Source organism: Oculina patagonica, unplaced genomic scaffold, assembly GCF_052425735.1.
Source record: "Oculina patagonica isolate OP01 unplaced genomic scaffold, crgOcupat unplaced43, whole genome shotgun sequence".
Lineage (NCBI taxonomy): Eukaryota > Metazoa > Cnidaria > Anthozoa > Scleractinia > Oculinidae > Oculina > Oculina patagonica.
The window spans coordinates 10,679-20,272 of record NW_027558287.1 but is presented as its reverse complement, the minus strand read 5'-3'; the positions used below and the strand labels follow the sequence as shown (position 1 = coordinate 20,272).

Sequence of the window (9,594 nt, the reverse complement as noted above, 5' to 3'; positions counted from 1 at the left end):
TTCAATGCGCATGTGCGCAGTCACGCATAACATAATAACGTGACATCTACTCTTCTTAAGACAGTTAACAGAAAAATAAACAAAGTAACTTCAAAGTCACCAAACAGCTTTCTCTATCTTAAACTAATATCCGGCTTGAAAATGTCTAAACAGTTCCAATAAGGCGCTCGGGTGCTCGTCGAATCCGTTGGCTCCTTCTGACAGGTTGATCTGCATGTGGGATAGCTGGCTGCGGGATACCCCAGGGGGGTACTCCGGCTTGTAAATGACGGGGATGATCGAAGGATTTTTTTGGGTTTGAAATTTTCGATTCCGGGATTTTTTTGGGTTGGAAAATTTGGCAAGTATTTTTTTGGGTGACTTGATTCAAATAGGGGATTTTTTTTAGGTATTAAGAACGAACTAAAGTGCCTTGGCGTATTTATAGTATGATGAATAATCAAACTCGAGCGTTTTTGCCCCTCCTGGCAATTTAGGGGTAATTTGACAAGGGATTTTTTGGGGGGTTATTTTTGGTCCAGGGATTTTTTTGGGTAATGTCGGAAGACTTAGGGATTTTTTTGGGTCCTGAGTTTTGCCTCCATTCGATCATCCCCGTCATTTACAAGCCGGAGTACCCCCCTGGGCGGGATACCGGGCTGTGGTTCTGCCAGCTGTGTTTCGATACCCATGTCCATGATTGATAGCACAGTGGGGCTGGACTCATGGACTCATTGCTGGCTACTTCCCATGCTGGGCTTGTGACAGGAGGTGCTTCCTCCTTGGTCAGCTGAAGATGTATACGATTTCGACGCATCTGCGTCCCATCCGGGGTTTTCACTATGTACGAACGGGGTGCCCGGTGTTGCTTGACAACCACTGCGGGTCTCCATTCCCGCCCCCGCCTTATTCTTACTGGTTCGCCTTCACGAAGTGTGGAAAGTGGTCGTGTCCCACGATCATAGATCATGTTGGCGCAACAACAGTTTGTGATGATCCCGAGATGTAGACCTAGCCTGGGGTTCCAGGAGGCTCTAAGAGGTTGGTAACCTTGTTCTCAGCTTTCTGCTCATGAGTAATTCTGCTGGGGATTCGTCCATGCCACTGATAGGGGTTTTTCTGGCAATAATAACTCATTTTCCCGAGAGCAGGGCAAGATCCCCACGAGTGAGAAGAACCACAAAAAGTGCAGTTTCCTTTTCTCGAGCCTGCTCCTTGTCTCAGTCGATGGATTTTGCTTTTGTTTGTCGCCACCCGCTGTCCCACCCGCTTGAATTTCATTCACGGACGGATTTTCATCATTTTGCTCCTATGTGAACATTGCTTTGACCTGCTCTTTCGAAGCTTCGGATGCTCTTGCCGTAGAAATCGCTTTTTCCAATGTAAGCTTATCCCCTCTCAAAAGTCGTTCCTTCACTGTTAGATCTCGTATGCTGAATACGAACTTGTCTCTCACCATGTCGTCGACAACAGTGTACTTGCATGATTTCGCCTTGTTTTTCAATCGTGTGACGAGCTGGTCGACCGTTCCAGAGGCTTTCTGCGTTATCTGCCAAAATTGATGTCTCTCAAAGACTACGTTCTTCCTGGGGTTGCAGTACCGCTCAAACTGTCCAAGAACCTTATCCAGCTTCTTCTCATCACCTTCGGAAAACTGGAATGTGTTGAAGACCTCAATGGCGTCCTCGCCGGCAAAGTTAAGCAATATGGCAATCTTGACCGTATCATCTTTCTTTTCGCTCCCCGAAGCTGTTAAGTAGATATCGTATTGCTGTTTAAACCTCCTCCAATTTTCTGAGGTGTTTCCGTGGAAACTGAACGCGCTAGGTTTGTGAAAACTATCCATGTTTTATCTTCTGACACCATGTCAAAGTATCCGAAGTTCATGCATAACAGAGTCTGCTTCAATGCGCATGTGCGCAGTCACGCATAACATCCTAACGGTCACGCATAACATAATAACGTGACAAGAGAAGATCCCCATACAAAACTCTTACCTTAGAAATTCAAAAATTTTTTTAATAAAAGTAACCTTATATACACTAATAAATTAAAACAAGATCATTCAGAACTAAAAAATTGCACATGTGACAACCATTACATTTCTCCCACGTATGTGTGCTTTAAAACTAGCGACTGTTCTACATGATTTATCATCTTTTATGTTGAATGCTGTGCGAAAGTCTTTTCAGTTTGCAAGAGCTACAAAAAGTAAGGAAATTTGTAAGTGCGTGGGATAGTCTGATATCACATAATGTAGCAGGCACAAGTTGTAGCGTCCTTTGAAGAGTATGATCGTGTTTCAGGTGTTTCTACAGCATGTTCCAGCTACGCTTCTCGCGAGTGTACATGTTATGTTTTTGCCCCTGCCACATCTCGCTGGGACATGTCTATTCGTTTGCTGAAAAGATAGGTAGATCTAAGGGACATTTGAGTGACACCGTTTTCTTCTATTTTTTCAATGTGGTGCATATTATTAATATGTTATTGGATCAAGTATCTGCTAGTGTATTGCTTCCCCAGTTAAATCGTAGTTGCTGTCATATTTGAAGTACTCTGAAGTACTTGTTTACCGACAAAAAACACCTTATGGGTGTCTGTTGAATCCTTCAAAAGTGTGCGTTGTCTGTTTTAGAAAGTGTGGTCGTCTTATGGAGAGTTTACTACGGAAAATCGACCGAATAGCGGAGAGACCAACCCGTGATAGATGGATGGTGATAGGGTAGTTGAGCGCATGTATAAGCAATTACGTGGCCCACTAAGTTCCATTGTCAATGAACCAATCAAATTTGAGTAGATAATTCTTGCTTGTGTGCATGTTAACATCTTTACTGCAATTTGTGCTTCATTCATTTTGCTTGCAAATATACATAAATATATATACAAAAAAAATAGCCTGTATCATTAATTTGATCCTCCCTTGTCTCCCGCTAAGTTGACTTCGGTCGTGTATCATTAACTTGATCCTTAGTTGGGTTTCAAACGGAGTTATAGGCTCCCACTACCCTGTCACCTTGAAAGAAAATTTCCCGGGAGGCCCACGGTCTTCGATCACACAATACACTACTTAGATTGCTGTGTTGCCAGCATGGTTGTCCTGGTAGTGTAGTGGTCATCACACCCGACTAGTATGCGGGGGGACGTGGGTTCAAATCCCATTCAGGGCAAATTTTCTTTCAAACATTTACTCACATTAATATGATTATTTGGGGTGTATAGGGTTAGTGGTTTCTTCATATACACTTTCTTTCATATAAAATAGCCTGTATCATTAATTTGATCCTCCCTTGTCTCCCGCTAAGTTGACTTCGGTCGTGTATCATTAACTTGATCCTTAGTTGGGTTTCAAACGGAGTTATAGGCTCCCACTACCCTGTCACCTTGAAAGAAAATTTCCCGGGAGGCCCACGGTCTTCGATCACACAATACACTACTTAGATTGCTGTGTTGCCAGCATGGTTGTCCTGGTAGTGTAGTGGTCATCACACCCGACTAGTATGCGGGGGGACGTGGGTTCAAATCCCATTCAGGGCAAATTTTCTTTCAAACATTTACTCACATTAATATGATTATTTGGGGTGTATAGGGTTAGTGGTTTCTTCATATACACTTTCTTTCATATAAAATAGCCTGTATCATTAATTTGATCCTCCCTTGTCTCCCGCTAAGTTGACTTCGGTCGTGTATCATTAACTTGATCCTTAGTTGGGTTTCAAACGGAGTTATAGGCTCCCACTACCCTGTCACCTTGAAAGAAAATTTCCCGGGAGGCCCACGGTCTTCGATCACACAATACACTACTTAGATTGCTGTGTTGCCAGCATGGTTGTCCTGGTAGTGTAGTGGTCATCACACCCGACTAGTATGCGGGGGGACGTGGGTTCAAATCCCATTCAGGGCAAATTTTCTTTCAAACATTTACTCAAATAAATATATATACATATGTATCTAACCATCAAGAAATGGCAGAATTGTGTTGCGCCACAGTGTTTTTGTTGCGAAGTTTAGAAATTAAATTGACTTTAAAATAAGAACATATAGATTACTTCATGGAAAGTGTTCGCGTACGGTGTTTACGCACGAGTTGTTGACGTATCAGAAATCGAACGAGTGAGCGGAGCGAACGAGTGAGATTTCTGATACAAAACAACGAGTGCGTAAACACCGTACAAAGCACTTTCCATGCTGTAATTTGTTTATTTTATAGATACAGAGATTTTTCCACGCTGAACTGGTTTTTTTTATTGTTATAAGACCCCGGTACAAGCACACAACTGATGAAAGTACCCTAATTTACAAAATGATAATAACAACAAAATCGTTGATAAAAGACATTTCAAGAGATTATTCTCGTGTCTTAAAATTGTTCTAAATGGATAAGAAATCGAATATCAAGAGTTTTTCATTCAACAAGTACAAAAATGAAATATAGAAATAAGAACTAAGAACTAAGACTACGTAACTGTGCTATTGCAAGGGAGGGCTATCTTCATCCGAAGAATCTAAAATACGTTTAACACGCTTGAAGGTGTGCTTTCTTGTTGCTGAGTACGCATTAGGCGACTGACTTACTGTGTTTCTAGAAATGTTAAAGTGTCCTCATGAAACACGGCTCCGCTAAATACACTTGCTCCAGGCAATGTTGGACCGCTTGACGACTGAAAACTACAAGACAGAGTTTCAGCTTCACTCTCTGTAGCCAATGCTTGATGAACTTTTGCAGAAGGTTCAGTCGAGGTCGCACTCAGTATCCTTGACATGTTTTTTTGCTATTGTTGGGAAATGTGGCTATAATTGTTAATGCTTTGGACATTTTTGTGGCCTGAGAGCTGCATAATGTGACTGGGAGGTGTGTCGCTGTCGTTTAGGTTTTGTACCATGCGTTTTCGAGCGCTGTGATTAGTCAGTCGTTTACTTGAAAGGCCTCCTTTTTCCGCCATGGTTTTCATCAGACTATTCAATTTGTTCTGACCCATTGCACTTGATTTAAACCACAGTTTATTCGACGAAGGAATTTTTGTGTAATTTATTCCGAGATAGAATGGCGCATCAGGTTTATTCATCGCGTCAGGTCTCTTTTCGGAATAAATTTTGTAAACGGCAACTGGATCTCCTTCAGGTGGACCGTTTGGTGCTGCGAAGGCCTTCGGTTTAACAGCTCGACATTTCGAGGTTCAGCTCCCGTTCTAGTTTTCGTTTGACGTTCAGAATAGTCTAGGTATTCAGTTCCGTCGGCTTCCATGTGAAGTTCCACGTTGCCCCAAGTCATCTGCCGATGTTCTTCACAGCCTCTCAAACCAAAATGCACCGAATTGAAAAGCCAGACTGTGTTTAGCAAAGCTTCGGCATTTGAGATTCCCAGTAAATTCTTTTCGAAAAGAATGTTTTCCTCCACATCAGTCAAAGCTTCGGCTGCGTTGGGTTTGTTCCCTTTGCCATCTTTTTTCAGTTGTTTGCTGCGAGCTTCCAGACATTTTCTTGCTTGATCAAACACAGTGTCTTCGATAATACTCGCTGAGTATTTGCGTTCTCTTAAATACCGGTTAAAACTTGAGAACAACCCTCGAAGGCTCGATGGTTCATAGTCTTGGCCATCTTTTCTTTTCACACTAAGAATGAATTCACTAAGGTAACGGCTGAGCTCTTCTGGTTGGATTTCTTCCATTTTTCTTTGTTCGTTTTTCTCCAGCAGAAATGTAGAAAGCAGCTTCACATCCCGCTGCGTTTTTTCTCGAGTGTTTTTGTTTTCCTGCTCTGTAATATATTCTTCGATGGGTTTTCCTTATGGTTTAAACCTACTGCCAGAAGATTCAGCCATAGTTGTTAATGAGAACGTTTTAAACCGTCCAAAAATATACTGCGAAAGGCCAAAAGCCCTGCAAGCGATAACTTTCAAGCAGTGAAAAAGCTAGCGCCATCGACAAAGCTACCACGTTCATTGAAAATGTTGATGCGTTTTGACAGCCGCTTTCTGATTGGACGAAACGGGTTTCTCACGTGTGAGAAAGTCGTTTCGCCGTTGTCATTGGCTGCGAGAATTTCCGAACCGTGTTTTCAACAGATCAATTTTAACTGTAAATCTCAGTATGTATGAAATAAAGTTTTATTTGCATTCCCTTTACAGAGATGGTATTGCATAAATAAAGAGTATGACGATACGTTTTTCCTTTGGGCACTGTGTTTTGAACGACTTCTGAACTGCAACGGAAAATGTACTGAAACTTCACTGAAATATGAATCAAATATGGGAAAAACTTAACTCGTTACAGCAACCACTTGCTTGAGGGATGAAGCCTCGTCACCAACTTCTGGTACACGGAGATCTAACTTCAAGGATCTTGCTACAACGCCAAGAATCAGACAGAACTTGGTTCCAACGGTAATTTATTCGTAGGTAAAATGTAATCAAAAAAACTTTACAACATCGCTTGCTTATATATCATCCTAAGCGAGTTTTCTATTTTTTATTTTTTACAGCGTGGAAAACCTATGAACAATGCAGCCAGGTGTGGAACACAATAAGAACGGGAAATATCACTTTACAGTCTATCCTTACTTCCTAAAATTTCCTTTGTTACACTAAATGATTAATGATTAAAAGAAATCATGGAAGAGCAGATGTACAAAAGTACACAGTTCAGTGCAAACGAATATCTTACAAAGAAATTAGCTAAGGACAGCTGTACAAGAATACTAGTTGTTCCTAAATAAGATAAGATTGAATTTCACAAGCGTTTGGTTTTTTACTTTAAACTACTGTTGGCTTTTCTACATTTTCTCAGTGACGAAGTCCTTCTAGCAGATCTATTATGTCGGTAAAACGAGTAAATGCGGCTAAATATAATAATAACTGTGTCACATCCATACCTAACTTTTTTTTGATCCATAATTACATGATTGATAATCGAATGTTCCTAGAATATTCATCGCTCGCTTCTTTTATCCTAACCGAGACTCCCGGTCGAATCTCTACAGCAAAATAGTATCTATAATTTGAATTTTACAGTGAGCGTTGATTAACGTGACATCTTAAAACTCTCTTTCTCTGAAATCACCGAATTATACCAATTTCCCTTAAAGGGACACTGTCACCGGGATTTTAATGTTTTTCTGTAACAAGTACTAAAATTGGCGAAAAGGTATTTTCGTACATGAAATAAACCTAGTTCATCAAGATGGATATAAAGAAAATTGTTGTCGAAGGGAGAAAGGAGCCATAATAGTTTTTTGGTGTTTTTCCAGTCCAAAAGCACAAAACATGGTGATTTTTAACAAAACTGGACCACTATTCGTACTTTCCGTATGTCTTAAGGCTCTTGAGGTTTTGAAGTTAAACTGGTGACAGTGTCCCTTTTATAAAATGAATGTTCTTGTATTTAAAACTGAAATTGGACTATTTCAAACATCATCAAATAATATTTTGTCTCATACATAATGTAAACTAAAAGGAAGAAAGAAGAAAATGAAAAAAAGAGTTAACAATTTAAGTAAGAGGACTTGATACGTCAGCTGATGACTGCTGTAAATAGTGATCCTTTTATTGATAGAGGCCTTCGTTTCTAGTTTCCATGTGTTTCCATGTAATTTCAACGACGTTTTCCTAAGAGGAGAAAAGCTAAATAGTAAAAAACCAAAAATGTAACACGCCATTTATTAATCAAATAATTGAGTTGTTTAATTACTAAATGGTCAGTTGTTCACTTGATTATTTCAAAACAATCGGCAATTAAATACAGTCCTTATGATGTCAATTTATTATCCGGAAAAGAGGAATTGGGGAATTTCAAAACGGTAGCAAGGACACAAAAAATTTCCAGGGACGTTGGCGGCTTCAAGTATGCTGTGCTGTCAAGCGCGCGATTTCCCAACAATTTCAAGAATATATTTCGAAATAGAGACAACTGAACGCACCGTTTATATGTAATAAGACCTACCTTGATGTTTATAAACATGGCGTAACCAAGCAAGGCAAGCTGTAGAAGACAGAAAAGAATATGTGTTTTAAAGGGTGTTCTTTTATTTTAAGTACTTTAAGATGAGACCAACAAAACATTAACGAGACTTGAAGTCCTGCAAAAGAGATCATCAATTTTCTCATTAAGGCGATTTAAAATATACTAGAGAATAAACTGCCATGGTGTTAAGGTAGGTAGGTAAAGCCTGCTTTCGAGCCAAGTGGCTCATCAGGCCGGAGCTTATACCGGTTTCTGTAGCATTAAGCGGCTAGGAGTATTTCTACTCCCGCCTGTATGGAATGCTAGTCCATAGCAGGGTTAACCCCCCCCCCCCCCCCAGCAGTAAATTCGCCGGTACCCATTTATACACCTGGGTGGAGAGAGGCACTATGAGAGTAAAGTGTCTTGCCAAGAGAGGATAAGGGGACAGAGAGGCACTCTCCTAGTCTAAGCCTTGGGATATGTCAAATCCACTTAAGTTATATTTAGCCGCGTACAAAACGGAAGTGTCTGTTTTTCTTGGCTTCCGCACACGCCATTCATGATCAAAGCGTGAGAAATGTCATTAACAACAGCGGAAACGTTTCATTGATGAGAGCAAGATGTGAAATAAAATTTTCGCAGGAAATATTAGGAATAAGAGATAGATTCTACAATTTTTTTTTAAATCTAATGGCTCGCGAAGAATAAAGTCAAAACCATATAAATTAAACCTGCATAAACACAAGGCAAAACAGATAACAGATAACGGACCCCAGTACGCCTAGAGATAATCTTACATTTCATTCATGCGGTGCCAGACCATACGTGCGAACAGGGGAATAAAAACCTCCGTTATGTCGAGTTCAAGCGACAAAACGTCCGATCGAATACGGCACAGCGTCTCTTTGAAACAAATATATTTCTTTTTCGACATTCTCTGACGAATCAGACGAAACCCGGAAAAACACAGATACCGGTATGTCATCTGTGATAAGATACATCACACCTTCAAGCAAAGTTAAATAAACAGCCGGGTTCGGCGTCACAAAATAAAATAACACTTTAAAAGTTTCCGACAAAGTCCTTCCAGGGCGAACATTTTGAGAGATTAAAACATATCTTGCAAAATGATATCAGCCAAATCAAACCGCACGGGCAAAATCATTCAGCAAATGAGAGAGGTGTTTAAGAGCGGAATTCTCTATCTTTTTAGAATTTTCGGACAAAAAGGTTAAAATCGAATTTTTTTTTATTACGCCAAAAAGACCCTTTGGGTGAACTATTTTTGAAAATATTATGTAAAACTTCCAGCGAGTTTTATTTTTTGAGAAAACGAGGAAAGTTTGTAATTCGAGCTCATGCTGTCTGAACGCCGAGGAAAACTAATTAATTGACAGCAATTTCGTGGCATTTTCGATGCGCTCGTTCTCAACTTCAGAAACTTGCCTTGAGTTCATTTTTACATGAGTATTTAACCATCCGTAGTTCTTCCTTTTAAACAGAAAATCTTCCTGAAATATGTAATTGTTGACACATTTTTACCGCGTTAAAAATTCTATCGATCGCAATTTAATTTACATACCGAATTTGACCTAACTTCAGAGGGCTAGAACACCAAGGGTATACGCTTCTATCGGTAAAACATGGGTTCTTTGGAAAGCCCTATTCTTCCTTCTTA

The 9,594-nt window shown here is 40.1% G+C and overlaps 2 protein-coding genes across 2 annotated transcripts; both read right to left on the bottom strand.

Annotated features, from left to right (window-relative positions):
- Positions 1-1,288: 1,288 nt before the first annotated feature.
- Positions 1,289-1,825, bottom strand: LOC144640716 (uncharacterized). Its single transcript, XM_078499802.1, has one exon. It carries the CDS (start codon positions 1,823-1,825, stop codon positions 1,289-1,291), a length of 537 nt encoding a protein of 178 aa, XP_078355928.1.
- Positions 1,826-5,038: 3,213 nt separating this feature from the next.
- On the bottom strand, positions 5,039-5,644 carry LOC144640720 (uncharacterized protein KIAA1958-like). Its single transcript, XM_078499805.1, has one exon. The coding sequence runs from the start codon at positions 5,642-5,644 to the stop codon at positions 5,039-5,041; it is 606 nt and encodes a 201-aa protein (XP_078355931.1).
- Between the last annotated feature and the right edge of the window lie 3,950 nt (positions 5,645-9,594).

Bases quoted from the DNA above. Each gene is read 5' to 3' on its own strand.
- LOC144640716 (XM_078499802.1), bottom strand. From the start codon at position 1,825: ATGGATAGTTTTCACAAACCTAGCGCGTTCAGTTTCCACGGAAACACC.
- LOC144640720 (XM_078499805.1), bottom strand. From the start codon at position 5,644: ATGGAAGAAATCCAACCAGAAGAGCTCAGCCGTTACCTTAGTGAATTC.